Source organism: Balearica regulorum, chromosome 3 (assembly GCF_011004875.1).
Source record: "Balearica regulorum gibbericeps isolate bBalReg1 chromosome 3, bBalReg1.pri, whole genome shotgun sequence".
NCBI lineage: Eukaryota > Metazoa > Chordata > Aves > Gruiformes > Gruidae > Balearica > Balearica regulorum.
This window is the reverse complement of record NC_046186.1, coordinates 15,953,394-15,975,173: the sequence shown is the minus strand read 5'-3', so window position 1 is coordinate 15,975,173 and position 21,780 is coordinate 15,953,394. Positions and strand designations below refer to the sequence as shown.

At 37.2% G+C, this 21,780-nt stretch overlaps 1 protein-coding gene across 3 annotated transcripts in view; it reads left to right on the top strand.

Annotated features, from left to right (window-relative positions):
- GREB1 (growth regulating estrogen receptor binding 1) overlaps positions 1-21,780 on the top strand; it is a 108,044-nt gene that overhangs the window by 45,070 nt on the left and 41,194 nt on the right. For all 3 annotated transcript variants that reach the window (XM_075750609.1, XM_075750610.1, XM_075750611.1), the window contains exons 2-10: positions 723-879; positions 7,304-7,426; positions 8,162-8,338; positions 14,959-15,141; positions 15,458-15,601; positions 16,815-16,940; positions 19,740-19,862; positions 20,732-20,869; positions 21,055-21,240. In XM_075750609.1, coding sequence (XP_075606724.1) covers positions 723-879; positions 7,304-7,426; positions 8,162-8,338; positions 14,959-15,141; positions 15,458-15,601; positions 16,815-16,940; positions 19,740-19,862; positions 20,732-20,869; positions 21,055-21,240 — 1,357 coding nt within the window. The remainder of the gene's footprint in view (positions 1-722; positions 880-7,303; positions 7,427-8,161; positions 8,339-14,958; positions 15,142-15,457; positions 15,602-16,814; positions 16,941-19,739; positions 19,863-20,731; positions 20,870-21,054; positions 21,241-21,780) is intronic.

Genomic DNA, 21,780 nt, shown 5'->3' with positions numbered 1-21,780 from the left:
ACTCCTCAGTGACAGAATGAGTAAATTATGCGGTTTCACTAACAATGGAGTCCTAATAATCAAATACAAAATCAAATAGATAATCAATAATGTCTTATTCTAAAAAAAAAAAAAACCCAAACATGTTTACAGGGAAAAATACTGCTTAAGGTAAGAAGGAGAAGCCATTATATTTCATAATATCTGAGTTACAGCAACACTACATTATTAATGAAATGGCACCTCTAAAAGATATGTTGAACTGCTTTAGCCATGGGTTTTCAGCCATGATGAGCCATGTAAAGGTAGATACGCAAAACTGTGCTATTCCCTAGATGCTTTAAAGTTTATTCTGTTCAAATTATGTAAACCAGAACAGCTGTTTAACAGATGAGATTGCTGACTATTGAAAATGCATCTCCTCAATTGCTATATAAACCAAGGAATTACTTGAATCAGATTTCTAGCCACATCTTCAACAAGGTGTCAAAGCTTTCTGCCGTGCTGCTGAATTACAGAAAGCTGTTACTTTCAGATAACTTCCTGTAATTTACCAGCAGGATCTGCTCAGCGACTGCTGCAGTCAGTGTTCTTTTCCTTTGCCTTTCTTTGTGGACAATGAAGCTTCTTTCTTTCATGAGAAATGTTGTAATCTGACATCAACATGCAGTGATCGAGTTCTGAGTGCTAAAATTGAAACATCTTTTTTTTCTTTTCTTCTTGTCTCTTTTTTTTTGGAGAAGATGGGAAATTCTTACGCTGGTCAGCTCAAGACAACACGGTTTGAAGAAGTGTTGCACAATTCTATTGAGGCCTCTCTCCGCTCAAACAACTTAGTTCCCAGACCAATCTTTTCTCAATTGTATTTGGAAGCTGAACAGCAACTGTCATCACTGGAAGGTAGGAAATAGTGGAATTTATATTTCTGCTCAAAGACAATTCAGCTGTTTGCTCTCCCAAGGCTCAGCACACACATTTCAAATCGGAATACAGAAAACCAAAAGTATTTAAAGTTTTTCTTTGAATTTTTTTATGATCTACAAATCTATATATATATTAGAATTGGATTAAAAATATAGACTATGTTGTCTTTTATTTTGGTAAAATTGAGCCACTTGCTTGCTCAGATTTATCAATATACATAAATTGAAGTACTAGGAATCTTTGGAGTTTTGGAACTTAAATCTGTTGTCCTATAATTTATCATACACTGCTGACAGTTATACAGTAAATGATGGTAAACACATGATAGATTTATAAAAGATATATGCTAAGACTGATTTTCATTATGAATAAATACAACAGAAATATTTTTAGCTTTTAAGAAGGTTTATAATCACTTTGGGCATATTTTTAGTTATTCTGTGGTTGCAAAGGTAAAAATTTAGGATGTGTTCTCTCATAAACCTTGCACAAATTGGTATTTAACATATGGGATTTCTCACTGAATTTTTGTGTGTGTTTAGAGGTCTGCTTTCCAAGTTTCATTTGCTCAGTCTTTTTTTTTTTTTTTTAATTGAAAGTAGTATAGTTTAAATGAACTGTATAGATCTGATAAGCAAACTCATGATACAATTTGGTGTTTTGGTATACTGTTATGTGTAGTTGTCTCGTTGTTTTCAGTGAGTTACTGGTGTGTGCAGAACACCGGCATGTTGGTGCAAGGTTGTGTTTAATAATTTCATTATTTAGCCATTTCTGCCCTCTGGGTGGTGTTTAATTTCTTTGGTCCAGGTCTACTTCCCCTGTCATACTTTGTTAAATGTGGCTTAGATATAGATGTAATGAAAAATGCATAATGGTTAATCCACAGTAACAGAAAAAAATAGTCAGCCCAAGAAGTAGTAGTAGATAAAAGTGTTTTGCCCAGATTAAACTCTTTACTATTACCTCATGGTAACAGCTGAGAAAACATTTCTTGAAAAGGTAAATCTGCTTACAGCTCACACATCATTAGTCGTTTCTTCTTCTTTTTTTTTTTTTCCTAATATAGAACATAATAATGAATATATCTTCATTGTTTAAAAAGATATGCTGCTTATTCCCTACACATAATGATTCTTCTATCAAACCCATGTCACAAAATGGATTATGACATCAATTGGGAAAGATGCTACAGGAGCAGATGCATTGTTCAGGGACGAAAGTGCAGTTTCACACTTCTGTAACTTCTTTCTTTCAAGGCTGTCAATGAACTGGCTAAACCTTGAGGGGTTGATTCTGTTTTCTTTGCAGTTAATGGAAAAAGAATTGAACTGTAATTCATTAAGTCTCACAACAGCCTGGCAGAGAACATTCCTTTCATGAAACTTCAGAGTTTTTCCTAGGTTGTTCCTCAGGTGGGAGAGGCCTGCAAGCTGGTGACATGTACTCCAGCCTCATCATAAAATTGAGATTTCCACTTCTAGCTACATGAATCCCTGCACTCTGAGGGCCAGGAGGCACCTGAAGCGGAGAGCCTTCCTTGGGGTCTTTTATAAGCCCCTGTCCTCCCCTTTCTTTGTTATCTTTACTTGGCCCTGGCCTTCTGACATGATGATAGACTGGGGCTATCCTTGGTCATAGCTGCCTCTTGGTCCTCAGTACAGTAAGTGTTTTCCTGTGGTGAGGGAGACATGATATAAATAATTTAGACAAGGTAGTGCAGTGGGTCAATACAACCCAAGTGTTTTGGCTTTCCATTTTGTAGATTGATAAGAGGTTATAGATGTTCAAAGTAGCATATGGCAACAATACGAGCCACTGGTAAATAAGGCTGAGATTACGGATTTTTAACATTTTTGATGTTAAAATATCAAAATTGCAAGAGAGCTTGTATATATAATTGAGGATATAGCCAGTTGAAGAAAAAAACAATTGGATTTTTTTAAAGCTTTATCAATTACCTGTTGTAACTTGTCATTATTTTTAGATTTATATTTTTTGTTTAAAAACATTTTTCTGTCTCCTTTTGATACAAAAGTGACCATCTAAACCTGAAAAAAAAGTACCTAGCCTCTGACACTAGCCTAATATCATTACATATCTGCCATGATAATTTATGCCCAAAAAGAATTTATTTGCGCAAAAGAGACTGTAGGGTGCATGGAGACAAGTTAAATGAATGTGTTGGTCCCTTCTAGCCTAGATGTTACATTTTTTGCTATGAACTTGCAAACACAGATTTTCCAGTGAGTATGGTTTACCAGTCTACACATTCTAGATTTGAAAACCCCGTACGTATTATAAATGTATGCCTTTATAGTCATTTATACAATTATATTTGCCTATAAAATTATTGCAGCTATATAAATTAAAAGTACCATGTTCACCTAAGTTGGTTTAGACATAATGTCACATCTCCTTGGCTCCAATAACAATAATATTTTTCATTCTGGGATTTTTTTCCTGCCTTTTATTATTGACGTGTTTCCTCTCTTCTCTAGACCTGGCAAATTCATGCAGTGCTTAAAAGAGTCCAAAACCATTGTCATTATTTAAACAAATGTCTTGCTAGATTTTTCATTTTATCAAAAAGACTACAGTTTGCACTGCTTGTACATTTCTAATGAGGGTCTTCTAAAGTTTTCTTAATTTTCTTAGCCTTTGTAATTGCAGAACTTATCTGCAAATGACAATAAATGGTCTGGATGTTCCGGAACTTTCTAGGAATGTGCATTAAAAGCTCTTTAGAATAGAAGGCAAGGTTATTTGGCTCTAACAGGTTTAGATTTCTTGCGTATCTCTGTTTGCCTAGTTATTACCATATAAACTGTGGACTGGATTGCCAGTTATTAGAAGTCAGTATGTGCAAATCAGTAAGGCTCTTTAATTCTTCACTTCTGAAATCCAAATCCCATTTGAATCACAATCACATTCACAATTTTGATTATCTAACCACATCTTATTTCTCACATACAAAAATTATTCCATTTTTTGCTTGTGCTCTTAGATGCATTTGGGTGCCATCTTTTAGCCCTGTGTATTATGTTTATGTCAAAGAGGTATGAAGCCGATTTCAAAAGTTAATGACAAGTGTTATTTTTCTGTTAGCATCTGAGTCCTATACCACCGATATCGCTGGGACTTCAGTGGGAAAAGGATGGGAAGCGCGTGGCAAAGGAATGCGGAGCAGCAGTGTGGCAGTTGGCTCCACTGCAGTGAGGTTGTTCACTGGGTGGTGTGGTATTCAGCTCTGACAGCAGCACCACATCAACTTTGCAGTGAACTTGTGTCTGTGGTTAACTGGTTCCTTCCTTGATCTGCAGTTAAGGGACGCTGTCTGTTCATGGATACAATATATTTTGTGGCTGTTGATTTAAGCCCTGATGTTGCAATCAGTTTGTGGATAATATCAGCCCAATGAATAGTCCCACTGAGAAAGAATTATATGTATATTAAAATAGTCACAGAACTTATATTTAGATTAAGGAGAAAAGAATTTTCCAAGTGAAATGTCTTAATCACAACTGTATAAGCATAAAGGTCTAATAAATCCTTTGTGAGAACTGAGAAGAATTCTTTAAAGCAAACAATGGTGTTTATGATATCTATGAATAAATTTAAATTCATTAAAAAATGGACAAAATCTTCACAGTATGTTGCTTGTTTAATGGTGCTGTATCAAGTTACATCAGCTGGCTGCCTAGTTCTGTAACATACAACAGAAGAACTATGGTTGTGAGTCCGCTTTTGCCATCATCTTGTCTCTGGTTTTGAGTGCTTGCTTGTGTGTTCTTTTGGGATTGTTTAAGAAAAGATGTGGAACAGACGCATGCAAACATAGAGTTCTTTGAAGGGGCCCTGGTTTAAAAGGAAAATGGAAGCAGAAACTGTATATCTTTTTTAAAACAAGCAGCAGAAAACCTAATGAGGCCCTTTACAGGTGACAGCAGCTCATTCTTGTGTATTATAGATACATATTTGCTCTTGTACTCTATTCATTTTTGACCTAAAAGTGCTGTAGCTCTCCTATTCCTTAGTCTCCAGTTCCATTTATTGTCTCTATCTCTTTTTTTTTTAAATGTGAAATTACCTGTTACGGCTGAACAAACCTAACAGTTTACCACTGCCTAAAGGGGAAAATCCCATATCCCGCTCCCTCCACTCCTCCTAGCCATATGTTCCCATTTTCTCCCTTTTAATCAATTTTGGCATTTTTGAGATCTTCCACTGAGCTAATTTAATATATAAACCCAGTAAAAAAATCGTGGCTGCTTTTGTTTGCTTAGTTAGTTTTCTGCTGGGTTAGCAAGCTGGGATGGCTCAGCACAGGCTCCAGTAAGTGTCAGAGCTGGCACAGAGGAAAGAAGGAACTTCGTGAGGAAAGAGAGGAGAGCTAGACTCACCTCCTTTGCATCGCATTTGGATGTTAGTCAAGGTTAAGTCATAACACATAACATACCCCCGAGTTAAATAGCAAAGACAGAGAACTTCACTTTTCCCTTTGTTCACTTTCAGCATTTTTGTCTGAAAAAATACCCTTAACACTACACCCTTAAAACATTTGTGTTTAATGTTCTGTCCTTATCTGTGTGCACCAGGACTGAAGCTTGATGTTTAGATACTTAAAAGTAAACATACCCTTCAAATCCTTATCTAGATTGGGGTGTAAACCTTAATATCCTTTAGACAAAAAATCTTCAAACTCCAGATTTACTTTCTTCAGCTTCCTCCCTAATTCTCATTTATCCTGTAGTATTTGTTGAGTTGATTCTACAATAATTTGTCAATAAAATAAAAAGATATTCCGAGGAGAGTCATAGGAAAACAAAAATCCTTGATGAATATCCTATGAGATTCTGAGTGCCTGATCCAAAGTCACTTAAAGCAAAGAGAGTATGTCCTGTTGACACTGAGCTTGGAGGATGACTGCAGTGTGCTTCATTGTCTTTCTGTTTCAAGACTGAAAGCTGGATCAACAGAATAATGTAGGAGCCTAACTGCTACTTTACTTGCCCAGGTCCAAACAACTATTTGGCTTCTTGCTGACTCTCAAGCACTTGCAGCCCTTCACCCAATTTTGCCAGTGAAAGCTCTTTGTGTTTGCTGCAGGCATGTCCCTGCAGAAGCCAAGAAGGTAGAAGCCTAAGACAAAAGCCCCACTGGGTTCACTTAGTACTGGTGCCTTATCTCTGTTGTATGTAAGGCTGGATCTGGTCTGAAATTTTCCTTAGTCCTGTCTGTAGAAGCGTTCTTCCCATTTACCATTTAGGTGCACTCCTCTGCTTGCCATGAGTGTGGCTAAGCCATAAGAAGGAATGGAGTTACTGCTCAGTAAGTTTTGCTGCAGCTGTTGCATTATGCATGAAAAAATTATTGTCCTATGGGTGGACAGAAGGAAAGAAGCAGTCTCTAGTTGAAAGTCTGAAACATACACCAATAATATGCAGGTGAATTCTTTTAACAAGCAAGCTATCAGATAAAAATGCTGAATTAGGTAGCCAGCACACCAGAAAAGTGGTTTACAGCAAAGACTCTGAAGAAGAAACACCTACCTAAAGCCCTCTAAATAATGAAGCCTACATTGTGTATTCTTCTCTCCAGCATTCAGTATTGCCTGCTAGACTAGCAGAGTCCCTGCATAGGCTGCCGTGACAGGCAGAGACCTGCCTTTCCTTGACATTGTGCAGGGAGCGGCAGTGCTTTGCTCAGAGCTCTGGATTCTGGCAGGAGACAGACGGCCTGAGAATTAGGTGTTCTTATCCTGGCATCATCTGTGGTCAACCTAGTTTTGAGGAGGAACCGTTTCTTCAGTTTCCTGTACAACATCAAGGACATGGTCAATACCTAATTAATAAAATCTGTACTTGGACTGTAGCCAGGACATTCTAAAGTGCTAAGAAGTAATGACTTTGGGTTTATATTGACTGTTAATATTATAAACAAAGGATACAGTTACACTGTTGTGATCAGCAAGAGTTCAAGCACCAGGAGTTAGGCCTCTAAAAATTAGGAGGTTAGCTTAAAAAATAATGAGATTTAAAAAAATAGTAAATTGAGGGTTCTTTTGATTTGTCCTTCAGTTTGTTTGGGTTTGTTTGTTGGTTTTTTTGTTTGGTTGTTTTTTTTACTTTTTTGGGTGCAGTTAGGTCATGCTTTTGAACATTTTTTTTGCACAGGAGCTCTTTTTGATGAAAGACATTCTATTGTAAGCATGACTGGAAGTTGGAGCTTTAAGGAAACAACAAGTATCTTAAGAGTTGGCAGCAGTAAAGTCATTGTCAAGAGGAAAGAATCCAGTTTGCTATAATACTTTCTGTAACTGGGTCACTGTGTTCATTCATTGGTTTGTTGCCAGTGTTTTCTGTTGTCTAAAAGTCATTTATGCTATGATAATTTGTAGCAGGCAGCAGAGCAGATAATGAGGAAGAAGAAGAAGAGGAGGAGGAAGAAGGCTCAGAATCAAGCAGTCCTCCTGTTTCTTACCAGATGAAGCCTCCCCCAGAAGGATGTTGCACTACTGATGGTAAGAAATGCACTGAACATGCTGTCAGAAGGCATTTTCCCTACTGAAAAGGGTAGGATTGGGGCTATTTCCCCTATAATTCATCAGAATGAGACAATCTATATGATATAGAAATTCTAAAAATGTCAGTGTTCGTTACCTGCCAGATAAAGCTGGATTGCTTTTGGTTGATCTTATACTTATACCCAGTGTGTCAGATAAGCATTTGCTTTGGAATGCCTGGCATGAGGACAGAACTGCTTTTTTAGGCAACTTGCCCTTTAAAAGATTGAGTTTGCAGGCACAGCATTTTCTAAAATGAATATGGTAATTCTTATGGCTTTATCATAGCTCTTTTCTATTTCAAGTGTACTTCATTCAATGCTGCTGTAAAAAATATTTGAAAACCCAGTGAAATTCACCAGATACTGAGAACTATTATCTCCATTTTTGAATGTCTGACCTAAGTTACGATGATGTTAGTAAACAGTCCCATGAATATGTAGGTTGCAAAACATCATCAAGAGAAACTTCACCATATGTTTTCAGAATTTTTTTTGTTTATTGTACTGGTAGCATCTGTTTATGTCAGACCAAAAGGCAGGGATGAAAATTATCTCTTAGTTTGCCCTTGTTCTCATAGGATACAACTTTGTTTTTCATTAAAAACATAGGAAGTCCTTTAATGAAAACAATTGTGATATTAAACAAAAAAATCTTGTCAACTTAAAATACATTGAATTGATTTTTTTCTAGGTTTCTGCCAGGCTGGTAAAGATTTGAGATTGGTTTCAATTTCCAATGAACATATTGAGGTACCATCAGGGTTTTTACTTGTTGGTGCAAAATCACCAAATTTACCTGATCATCTTTTAGTGTGTGCTGTGGATAAAAGATTCTTGCCAGATGACAACGGGCGAAATGCCCTGTTGGGTAAGTGTCTGTGATTGCAGTAAGTGGATTCTTCTGTGGACTACAATAAATAGCTAACCTTTTTTTGCAGAGTGAGTTCAGCAGATCTTATTTCCGTTCCCGTCTACAGTAATGCTCACTGATGGTGCATAACAAGATAACAACTCAGAGCTGGCTATGTTTGCTTTGGAAAGATACAGAGTGAGGCAGTTTATTAGAAATGCTTCATCACCTTCTATCCATTAGTCCAAGGCTAAAGTTGTTGTCTGATCAGTTTATGTCCTAGTTGCTGGAACTGCACATCTGGTAACTGGACAAGTTGAACTGCTGCCTGTCTCTGTTTTAGCTTTCCAAATACTGACATGGACAGACTGTAGGTCTGTCAAGTGGAACTTTCAGGCTACTATATACATGTAAACAGTTTGATGATAGTTTGGACTACAAAAATTTATGACCTTTTTGATTTATCTCTTTGAGATAGGGATAATATTCTCCACTGTGTTTGAACAATAGCATGGGTTCTGGATCCTAACATATGACTTTTTGCTATTATCACAATATAAATAAATACGGATTCTCATAAGTTGAAATTTTTCCTATATGTGTAATCAGGTAATACTGTGTGTTTGAATGATACTGTTTGTAGGATACTGCCATTTCTTGCTTTTCATCTATTTAAATGTCTAACTTCTGATATAAAACTAGGTTCTTCTATCTATTTTTATTATAACCTTTCTGATGGCCATTAGCCTCATCCAAATCAACCCAAATAGGGAAGGTCTGCAATCAAGTGAACAAATGAACTGATTATTAATATTATTAAAATGGAATAGTTTTTATATTGGGAAAAGTGGTATATAATCAGAGGGAGAACTCTTTTTTTTTTCAGTCAGGCACTCTCAGGTTCTTATGTATTATTTTCTTAGTTAACCAAAAAATAGTGCATCGTATATCTATGTACCAGTCTGAACTTTAAATAGTAAAAAGGAAATATTTGTCACGTCTTTTAACAGTTTTCTTTCACAAACACTGTGGGATATGACGTGAACTCAGTTCTTATCTCAGTTTGAGCAACTCTTCAAGGCATTTGGGATGACAGTGTAGTGTGAAGGTGCATAATGTAATTCTATGTACAGTAATTTCTTTCCTCATGTGATCTTGCAGAGTTGGATTGGTCACAGCACATTTGACCAGTGATTGTAAAATAATTAAGAGGGTTGTAAATCACCCACGTGTTGTCATTTTAAAGATAAAGACAGGAATGTTATACCACTCAAGTCATTCAGTGCTAGCACTATTAACAACTTAAGCTCCTTAGGCTGTTAGCAGAGAGGAAGTAGTGTATTTGTTAATTGCATGCTAAACAAGAACAGAAAAAGGCAACAGGAACATAACTGGGAGGTTTTTATGCTACTTGCATCCTCAACTTGCTTATTTAATACATTTTAGTTTCCTGAAACCATTTAAACGCTTATTTTCGGCTGTTGTTAAACACCAGTGAATCACACTCTTTTGCAAAAAATTTTGGTAATTCTGTAGGATGACTTGTATGTATTCTATAACAAGCCTAAATATAAAAGAAATTACATCCTTTAAGATCCAAAGTCTTCATCTGGAAGCTGGAAATAATTCCTGGTCCTTAATCTAACAAAAAAACATGGTATAGCTTATTGAGATGAGCATAGCATACTATTTGTACAATGGATCATACTGTAGATAGAAATGATTGTTTGATTCTGGTTTTCATACACTGATGCAAGTCAAATCAGGGTAAGTAAAATTAGAAGCAGACATGAGTAGCCTCACAGTTTCAGACACATAGTGAGATAAAAGACAGAACCATACTTGCTTTAAACTCTCTATTAGTATAACACAGTGACCTTTGTCTTGTGATAGATTTAAGCTGAAAACATTTCATGTGAAGAAGGGAAGCTCTTTTTATTGTCTTGCTTTTAAAGACAGGATAGAAGGCTTATTTTTGGTAGTCTGAGTTTAGGCTGTTCCCCTTCAAACATGTTGGGCTTTTGAAACAACATGGAAAGTGATCCTGTCAAGCCTGTCTGAGTTTAGAGGGAAATTGAATTGGATTCAATTTGAATTGAAATGAGCTGTCATCATGAGTCAGAGTATATCCTACACTTCTGATAAGGCTTATTGATGGTAAAGGCACATCGACTGTAACCCTTCAACCACATTGTTTTGCCTTAATTTCATCCTTTTTCTCTTCATATACTGTGTGTATTTGCAAGGCAGCTGTTACTCAGTACTGTAGATTTTTTCCAAACCAATTTATTTTAAGGGAAAAGGCACCAATGAATTACCCAATAGTTTCCTGGTTTCTCATGATCTGCCTGCATGTTTGTGAAGATGCCTGTGGGGCGTACAAAAATTCCAGAAGAAAACAGGAAATGTCTCAGTAGTTTCCGGGCCGGCTTTTGACTTATGGTCTTGTTCCCATTAGAGGCTGTTGATATGCCTCTGGGGCATGTGCCAATTTATTGATTATGCTAATAAGTAGTCCCACCATCAAGGCATATGTGCTTGTGATTTGGAGGTCATTTCTGCTAGAGGTTGTTTTGTTTCTTTGTTTTTTGCAACTTATATATTATTCCACAGGGAAAAAACCCATTTCCTGGAAAAGACTACATTTTTGGCAAGCAAAAAGTTCTCTGTGTCTGAGCATGTACCTCATATGATTCTCTTAATCAAGTTAGATCACAGGTTTAACTACTTTGAAAAACAGATTCAGCTTTTTTGCCTTTAGGAAGCTGTTTCTTGGGTTTTATGCGACCTGAAGGAATGCTTAGATGGAGGAAGCTCTTCTGTGATAGTGCAATATTTATTGTTTCCTAATAAAAGCAGCTAACATGTACCACTCCCAAAGGTTTTTTTCTCTTTAGTTTTTTTTTCCCAGTTCTCACTCTTAAGGAGAGTCTCTCATGATAAACAAAGCAGCTATTCACCCATCATTTTCCTTCCCAAAAGACCAAACAGCTGCCCATTTTCGTAGCAGGGAATAAGAAATCCTTTTTTTTTTTTTTTTTTTTTCAGTGGGTCCCTGAGGTCAGAATGACAGAGGAAAAGATTAGTTTGCTTGCATTGTAAGCTGTGTGTAAGATGAAAACACTGTAGTATAAAATACTGTGGCTGCTTCTGTTAAAATCTGCAATTTTCTATTGGGCTTTTGTAATAGTGGTGAGTTTCCATACAATGGAGCTCTCCAGTTTGAACATACTGATTTCGTTTATTTTTTAAATTTAAGACTTCAATCTTCAAATTGAATGGTACTGAGCAGATGGGAAAAATGTGAAGAATTGTCAGTGTTTGTGTGCTTTTGCTTATGACTAGAACTGAAAAGAAATACTTTTGCTGAAAAGTTGAAAATATAATCATTCGTTGTTTAAGCAAGCTGCCAACTTTCCATGAAAATATTAACATTAATTAAAAGCCTGTTATTAATTTAAAAGAGAAACAGGAAGACATTTTTCTGCCAGTTTATGAAAGATCAGATTATGAAAGATTATATTATGAAATATTAGCTTTCCATCCTGAAGACATCTCTTTATCCGTAGCACAAGCTCACTGTTGATCCAAAGGAACCATTTCCCCAGAGAGAAGGTACATCAGGCTTCATACCCTTTTAGTCCAAGGTCCTTCTTCTGACCACAAGGACCCTACTGTGGAAGAGCTTTTTAAATTATGGACAGTTGTTCATTGTGATGTGAGCAAATGCAAGCAACTGCATATGATAAAATACCAGCTACAATCAAACACCTTTTGATTAAACAATCTGCAGAGGGTAACAACCTTAAGTCACTACTGAACTGAGTTGGATATGAACTGGTGACCTAAAGGTGAAAAGCTTTTAGCCCCTAAACTCCAGGCATTGATTTCTAATTCTCTTGTGAAATCAATCCCACGACATAGATATATTGAGTCACCTTATGGCTGCCCCAACTCCCCTGACCTTTGTCCTCTCTATAATGTATGGAAGAATATTTAATGCAGCTTGTTTATGAAACAAGCTGTCCCCTCTGTCAGCTGCTGCCTCGGGCCATGGCACGTGAACAGGGCATTCAGAGAAAGGAGGACGATGAAATGTTTGGGTTCTCCATGTTGCACAGTGGTATGAGCAAAGTTGGCAGAGCCCTGCAATGAGTAATGATGGAACAGCATTTTATTGCATTGGAATTCTAAGATCATGGTATGTTCTATCTGTGATGTCAGGGCTGAGCTGTTTTAATGAAGCAATGGCTATCATCAAAGAGAGTGTCGGTCAGAATGAATGGGATGAAAAACAGTGTTGGCAGGAGCTTGCAAGAAAGGCCTCTTAGTCTGACTCAGAGGAACTGGGGAAGCTTGAGGTGAAAGATGATAGTTTGACTTGAAAGGAAAATTAAAAAATAAACTTCTAAAATGTTCTCCAAGAACTTTTCAAAACAAGTGAAAGATCTGCTTAATCCTTACTAGGCCTCACCTGTATTCTATACCTGGTGTAAACTAATTTTCCAGTAGACCTCACAGAGTTAAAAATAGGTGATTAGGGCAAAAAGGTTACTTCAGGTAGAAGTTATTGCTAAATCTGGTTTAGGCAGATGATGATTTACAAAAGTTACCAATAATGACTCATCTAAAGTCCACATGGAGAGATTTTATGTCCACTGTCCAACTTCTGTTGAAGAAATATTTCTACCGGTGGCTTTGGCAAGTTGCTGGACACTCCCAGCAACATAATACAACCTAAAAAGTGTACAGGTACTTCTATTTTACTTCTGGAAATAGTCCCCTCGTGTTTGTGTTTGTTTGAAAACACGTAAGGGCTTGTAAGTGGCAACCAGGCAAAAATGGCAGTGCTGCTGGTCATGCTCAGTGTGCTGCCAAATGTATGGGAAGTTTGCATTTACTAGCAGAGGCATTTTTCATGATTTCTTAATCTGCATAAAATGCATGCAAACTCTACAGCTTTTGCCACATCCGTTCTAATTTTGTTTCCTTTTGTTGTTGCTTTTATTGCAGCTACTGAAGGCTCTGTGATGTTAGACAGATGCTTTTGTGCTGACTGATATAACACAGAGGATTCTGCAGAGTCATGACTTGTCCTAATTTTATGAGTCATAATGACATTTATCATCCTACCGACCAGGATCAGAGAGATAATAGGCAGCTTTCAATAGTTGTTAGCCACTTGTTCCCATAGATACCAGACCAATTTCCACATGAACTTAGGTTTTTAATAAATTCTTCTGAGCCATTTGAAAACTAATGAAAGTGCTCTGGTTGTAAACCAAGCAACAGGTGTTTACAAAACATTATATTTCAGTGCCTGTATTTTACAGAAGGAAAAAGGTATTGACTGTTAATTTGAAAACTTAATTTGCTTGAAATATGTGATTGAAATAATTTTCATAAATGGCTCTTAATTTTATCTACCATATTATTGATCCTTTACTCCAGTCACTTCTTTCCAATGTTATTGTCCTTATGTTGTGTGGAATATATTTCCTTTATTCTTGCAATCTTCCAGTTCACTGAACACACACCCTTTCCCTTTCAATTCCCGAGACGACACATAAAAATGTTCATTAGATACGATTAAAATAAAGGAAAACTCCATACTTCAGGTAATATGTAGGGAAGAGAGAGAAAGTTTCCATGGGGAAGATTATCTTCTAATTGCACACTATAGGATTTCTTTGGAGATAACAAGTATTTTCAGACAGTTGCATTGGTCTTATGCAAGATAAAAATTTCTTAGAAAATACTTTGGAAAATGGACAAAAATATTATTTAAGAATCAAAAGGCAGATAGTCAGCTGTGCAAGGAATGCCCATTATTTATGATGATAATGACATCACCATCATGAGCCCCTCTTTGAGATTGAAACGGTGTATCTCAGAACAAGAGGAAACGGCAGTGTCCCTGAAAATGCCCCATCGAGCCTGAGTACAATAAGTAAGGTTCTTTACGTGCAAAGGCTATGTCTCTGTCGTATCTATTATGTTGCAGACACTTTGTTTCCATAATCATAAATAGTTTAAACTGCTGTGAAGTGCTAACACAGTCCAGCCATAATTTGAGAAAGCAACTTTAAATTAATAGCCCAGGAAGGCTTTAGTATTTTTTCCTCTCTAAAAAAAGCATCTGTAGTAGGAACTTGGTGCTTAAATATACTTAGATCTAATTACATATAATAAATTAAATATACTTTATTTTTTGAGACTTAATTGCCTGTTTAATTTCAATGAAAGCTGGAACAGAAGTGAAGCATGTACTTTCTGTGGTGTTGAATTGGGTTGGAGTTAAGCACGTGATTCAGTACTCTTCAATCAGAAACTTCTTGGTTTAATGTTTCACAGGTAGGTAATAAATAGGAATTGTGATCTTCTGGTGGGAGAAACTGAAAAAATATGGCCTATTTTATTTGTTCTGTAAATGTGGGGCTCTGGTTTTTTCAGTCTGATAGCCAAAGTGCAATGCAGTGGACTATATGTAATATTTTTTTTGAGGAAAATGTTAATAAAAAGCTCACTCTGTGAAAAAAAAATAAATACAGCTTTTCTCCAGGAAAGAGTCATGTTTGGATGTTATTAATAGTGACCCACCTATCTCATTGGATTATATGTATTGTTTATTTTATCAGGCTTCTCTGGGAATTGTGTTGGCTGTGGCAAGAAGGGTTTCTGCTACTTTACAGAATTCTCAAATCACATTAATCTTAAACTGACCACTCAGCCCAAGAAACAGAAACACTTAAAGTATTATCTGGTCAGGAATGCACAGGGAGCTCTGACCAAAGGATCTGTAATCTGCTGGAAAGGGGCAGGTAAGATAATGAAGCTGTCTTCCTCGAGCTCTGGTTTTCATCATCCAAGCTTAGCTATCACAAGGACTGGCGTCTGTGTAAAACCTAAGACAGACCAGTTGAAAGAAAGACTCTTGAAAGCTAGGTGGTTACTAGAGTAGCTGTAAAAAGCAATTGGCAGACCTAATATGAGGATGGCATGTCTGAAGATATCGGTTCCTCCCTTCCAAGTGCTGTAACCTCTAAGTAATTCATGTGTGAAATTATCAAAACAAATATGCAGAGAAAAAGCAAATGCTGCTGTTGTCAGGGGATAAGAAGTTTCTTTTTTGTTAAGAGTTCAGAGGCCGACAGTCGTCATCCAGCTCCTGCTCAAGCGCATTGTTCCAACTGCCAGAAAGTTCGGGCCTCTTGGGAAGCACCTCCAGCGAGCCGCTCCCAGCAGCAAACCCAAGTGCTCCAGCTGGGACTCAGCAAACAGGTACCACTTAGAAGGAAAATGTGCTGGGTTTTCACCTACTCTTACCCTTCTGTGCATGCATATTTATGTGTACTTGTGTGAATGGAAAGGCAAAGAAATAAGCACACTGCCACATAAAATAAAACAAGTTGAATAGATTTAGAGATATATTACAGATAAGGAAAGCCATCATACATTGAAGGCTTCTTGCTGTCCATTTTTTCCCCTCAGGTTTATGTATAAAAGGTTAGCAAATAATAAAATAGGTGTTCTGCAGCTTGCTTAGAGCTAGGACAAAACAAAATTTTTTAAAAGCCGTTATTTTAAAAGTTGCAGAGAATAGGTACTACATTCCTCCCGCTGTTGCTTGTCTGGTCACAGATGACGAATGTTATATGAACCAGCGTCATTTCAGCTTTTCCTTCTGATCCAGTCTATTTTATGTCACGCCCAGAATCCTTTTACATGGCCATCAGCTTAAAAGCTTCTGAGTTTTTTCTTCTGCTGAGAAAAGTGACTTTAATATTAAAAAAACCAAAACTAATAAGTATCAGTAACATTTTTGTGTTAAAAATTCTTTCTGAAACATTTACTTTTCCATTAGCTTCACATAAATGAAAGGTGGTGGATGACAGAGGCTAGAGTGATCTCTCTGAGCTTCTTCATAAAGAAAACCGCTCTTTAGTGTCTCGTGACTGTTACAGAGATTCACACAGGAGAACTGAAGCATAGCTGTTGGTGGTTATTTTTTTTTTTTTTTTTTGGATCCGAGGTTACATATATAAAAAAGCTACATTAATTACAAGAATATTAGGCTTGAGAAAATCTCTCTTTTTAATGCAGCATAGTTAAAAAGAAGCTTGGAAAGGGGATGTCAAATTGGAATGGAGGCTTAGGAGATCTTTAGTATAGTTTAAACAACCTCACTCATTCTCTTAGCTGGTTCTTGAGTAAGCTCCATGTAAGAGCTAGGGTCCACCTGCAAAGAAGCTACAGAATCTGACATAAATATTTCACTGCAAAATTGGATTTTTAACCAGGCACTTAATTGGGAGTCAGATGGCAATAATCTGGTATGAGATCAGAAATGGGTTTGTTTTATTCAGCATTGCATTCACTCTATCAGATCCCGATGGCTCTATTAAAGTAAATGATCAAGTGATTAGGTTATTATATCAGCTGGGGATCTTGACCTAGAAATGTTTAATGTAAAACTTTGTTTTCTTCTTGCCAGCTGCAGCCATAGATCACATCCCTTCAACAGCAGCATTGAGCTCAGCAGTTTATAATGGCAAAGAATCACCCAAACAACAGTTGGTGAAAAATAACCTGTCTGCTCTGACAAGACCTTCAGTGTTAGGTATTCGTATGGATTTGTTGTTTAACAACCCTAAATGCTATATTCCTTGGGTATAATAGAAGCATTGAACAAATGATATCATGAGCGTAATTTCCTGTATGAATAGAAATTACTATTCCCTTCCAAGTCCTTTCTGAACATAACATTTTTTCTATGTTAATTTTCAGAAAAAAACCCCACTTGTTTACATGTTTTCAGCCATAGCTTTGTTACAGTTCAGATTATTATCTGGAAGTTTTTCATTATATTTACAGTTCATTCATTCAATAGAAGTACAGACTACATTCTGAATCCAAGTTCTTAAAGAATGTGTCAGTTTGCATCAATCTCACCAACAGGTTTTGTGAAGGGAGTTAAGAAAGATCTATAATTAATCACTCATAGGATAATTCCTATGTTGCAGTTCACCTTGGGATGGAGCACTAGACTTTGACAACTGGCTCCAAATGTCCTCACTGTCCTCACTGCACCATTATTATCATGACTTGTGTTAATTGTTTTCTGTCACAAACTGTATTCTGTGTCACTGACTTGTTTAAGCAAGACAGTTAATCTTCGCTATGGCTAGAAACATGCTATACCTCTATTTTACAGATTCACAGATTCACAGAATGGCAGGGGTTGGAAGGGACCTCTGGAGATCATCTAGTCCAACCCCCTGCTAAAGCAGGGTCACCTAGACCTGGTTGCCCAGGATTGCGTCCGGGAGGGTTTTGAGTATCTCCAGAGAAGGAGACTCCACAACCTCTCTGGGCAGCCTGTTCCAGTGCTCGGTCACCCGCAGAGTGAAGTTGTTTTTCCTCACATGCAGATGGAACTGCCTGTGTTCCAGTTTGTGCCCGTTGACCCTTGTCCTGTCACTGGGCACCACTGAGAAGAGTCTGGCCCCTTCCCCTTTATATCCACCCTTTAGATATTTATAAATATTGATGAGATCCTCTCTCAGTCTTCCCTTCAGGCTAAACAGACCCAGCTCCCTCAGCCTTTCCTCATACAAAAGATGCTCGAGTCCCCTTATCATCCTTGTAACCCTCTGCAGGACTCCCTCCAGTAACTGTCTGTCTTTCTTGAACTGGGCAGCCCAGAACTGGACACAAGATTCCAGATGTGGCCTCACCAGGGCAGAGTAGAGGTGGAGGATAACCTCCCTCGACCTGCTGGCCACGCTCTTCACAGTGCACCCCAGGATACCATTGGCCGCCTTGGCCACAGGGCACACTGCTGGTCATGGAGAGCTTGTTGTCCATCAGGACTCCCAGGTCCTTCTCTGCAGTGCAGCTTCCCAGCAGGTCAGCCCCTCACCTGTACTGGTGCCTGGGGTTGTTCTTCCCTAGGTGCAGGACCTTACACTTGCTCTTATTGAATTTCATATGGTTCCTTTCTGCCCAGCTCTCCGGCCTGTCCAGATCCTGCTGAATGGCAGTGCACCCTTCCAGTGTGTCAGCCACTCCTCCCAGCTTAGTATCATTGGTGAATTTGCTGAATGTACACTCCGTCCCCTTGTACAGACTTATTTTAGAATAAGTCTTCCCAAGTTTCCCTGCTGGCATCACAACCAAATTTTTTTTCTCTGCCCATTCAGGTTCTCAATCTGTTTCTTCCATGCAGCAACAGGTTCCTGCTAATTAATTTCGGATTAATTACTTTCACATAACAACATATCTGCAGGAAAGAGTATCTTGTGCTCTATCTTGTGACTTTTGTCACGTTATGCCAGAAAACGAAATGAAAGGATGACTATCACACATGGCTAAATACTGCCCTCACGTGGTAAAAGCTTAAAGGACAACGTCATCTTTGAAAACCTGTACCTTAGGTTTTTCTGCAAGTGAACAATCTTGTTCTAGATCTGAAGACTTCAGGTTTATTTTTCATTTTGATATCTTTTGAAAAGTAAACTTCTCTTTTTAATATAAGCTTCTTGCTCTGTCTTGAATTTTATGTGGGACTAACCATTCTGCCAGGAGATATAGCCCTGCCAGTGTGAAGTAGTGTTACGATGTTTGCGTAGTCATGTCCAGAAATAGAAAGATCTCAATCTTGCAAAATGCTGAGCAATTCCTGGAGGACTACTGACTCTCAATAATTAGAAATACTTGATGTTAGTGGAAACTCATCATTCTAGGAGTTTGCAGGAGTGCACAAGAAGATTCAAGAAATTAATAAAAGAAAATTCAATAAATTAATCATCAGGACCTCCTAGAAAAAACGTGAGAAAGCTATCTTTTTACAGACAAAGGTGTTGGAGCTACATTGGATAGGAGGAAAGTGCAGAGGTAATTTGCTAGGAGTTAATATGGAATATCATAAACCCAAAGACAGTAACCACCAAGAAGTGGCAAAAATCCTGTAAATAGGAAGATTGTTGAAAAGAACTCACATCTTTATTAATATCACCCTGAAACCCTTGAGAATTTTATTTTACAATAAGTTACATGAAACACTGTGTCATGTTTTTAGAAATAAAAGGAGAAAAATGCCCATAGTGTTGACTTCAAAATATTAACACGTATAAGCATTCTTAGTACAGGTCTCATCTTTAGTACGTTATTCTTAGTACAGAGTAAACATTAGTATAAAATTAGTGGTCTGCCTAGACAATAAAGAGTTCCCAGAAATTTAAGCAGGACATAGCAAAGTGAAATAAAAACCATAAAAAATTATTACATTAATGGAGTTCACCCTGCCTACCACAGTACTTAATGCACACATTCAATCTTTCAAAACATATTGAATTACCATGCACAAAAATGAATACATTTTATTCTAATTCTTTTCTGAAATATTCCTGTTATTCAGGCACTTTAACAAATTCAGGACCTCCAAAAAAGCGCCATAAAGGTTGGTCACCAGAGTCTCCATCATCTACTGAAACTTGGAACTTGCAGCTCAACCCACAGGTTTCAAACAGAATTAAAAATGGTAAGCTATACCCAAGGTAATGATAATGTTTGTTTCACTATTCAGAAAATACTGGGGGGAAAGAGGCAGTACTTTAAAGATGTGTGCAGGTTCATATTAGAGTTTTGAAAGGCGTTTGACGTCTACATGCTCACCTACAGTTAGGTGCTTCTTTTCCATTGATTTCTTTTTGAGGCTCTGAGCTTAACTCTCAGGATCCAGTCATCGAGTCATTATTAATAAACCCCAACAGGTGCCTGTGCCCATCTTTAGACACCAAAACACCCTTGGGATATTAAAATTAGTGTCATAACTCAGGTCAAGGTACCATCCATTGTTTCAATTGTTTGTCACAGTGTTCTTGGCACTTGGATTTTCTAGTCTACAGACTAGAGTGACGTGCAGTGAAATAAACACCCTTTCCCCAAAATGTTTTCTTTTATTGTGTTATTGTTTAAATTAACTGTAAAGAAGTTATGACTGAGCAAACATTGAATCTTAATTTTTTCTTTCTTGCTATAGCAAGAAAACCAGTTTAGAATCAGTGAAACTAAATATATCATACGGAACACACAAATCATAACTATTTGTGCATAGATATCACATAAGCATTTGTATTTTTGCATTCATACCTGGAACTGTTTGTTTATAAACATTTCAAAATCTTTAGATGCATGTGTGACATTCAAGGTCGCAACAATATAATTAGTGCTGCATGGAAGTTAACATAATAGTATGGATTGCAGTAACAGCTCGTGAAATGTGTAATGTGACCATAACAAGAATTTAACACTGATATTGACTGTGGGTATCAGGTGATGTTGAGTAACTTTTCTTTGAGGAAATCATTATTAGACTTGACTCCAGTAATAATATGTCTAAAATCTTAGACGGAGGAAGCGTATCATCTTTACCACATTCTGCTTTGGTGGGGCCAACCTCATCTCCAATGTTGGGCTCGGGAGAACCGGTCTCAGTTCCTGACAACTTGCTGAAAATCTGTAAAGCAAAGCCAGTTATTTTTAAAGGTAAAAACCCCAACGCCCCCCAACAAGACCTTGTATCTTTTTTTGTAAGAGATGTAAAGATCTCTCCTACTGTTAAACATTGCTAAAGCTGTCAATTTTAGAAGGTTTACTATTAAAACTCTTTAATTCATACATGGGAAATTAGGGAATTAATGTGATGTGTACAAACATTGTTTATTTTATAGGTCATGGAAACTTCCCATATCTTTGCGGGAACATTAATGATGTGATAGTGAGTCCTTTGTTGTACACCTGTTACAGAAATTCACAGTCTTTATCTAGAGCATATGAGCAATACGGCACCTCCACAATACAGCCTATTTCAGAGGAAATGCAGCTCTTACTGACTGTCTACTACCTTGTTCAACTAGGTAAGATTATTTTACATCCAGATAGACAGCAGTGAATATATTACTTGCTGGCAAATGAGAAAGGGAATATTAGAGCAGGACAATTTTAAATGTCAGTCTTAGGACGTGTGATATTCAATAATTTCATTTTTTAGTAATGAAACAAAACTAAATAATTAGTTCTTGAAGACTTGAAATATAGTCATACAAAGTTCATCTTCTCCTATAATCTGGGACATCAGCAACTAAAAATAAAAAAAGGAAAAGTGCTGTAATTCACTGCTCTTGCATACGCTCAGTGGTTTAGAAGTAGTATGCTGAGACATGCAACACTGAACCTCTTAAATGTTTCTAACTACTGATACTCAGGTTTCAAGTAGGGCAGCTTTACTTGGGTATCACAGAGGCACTTCAAAATGAAAAATTTTGTTCACATCTGCTAACAGCAACAGAGTCATGCATGCCTAAATCTGAAAGGATCATCTCTAAAAAAGTATGTATTTTGGAAAAAAATGATTTTAATTCAATAGTTTTGTTTACTTGTTTCCTAATACTTTCCTC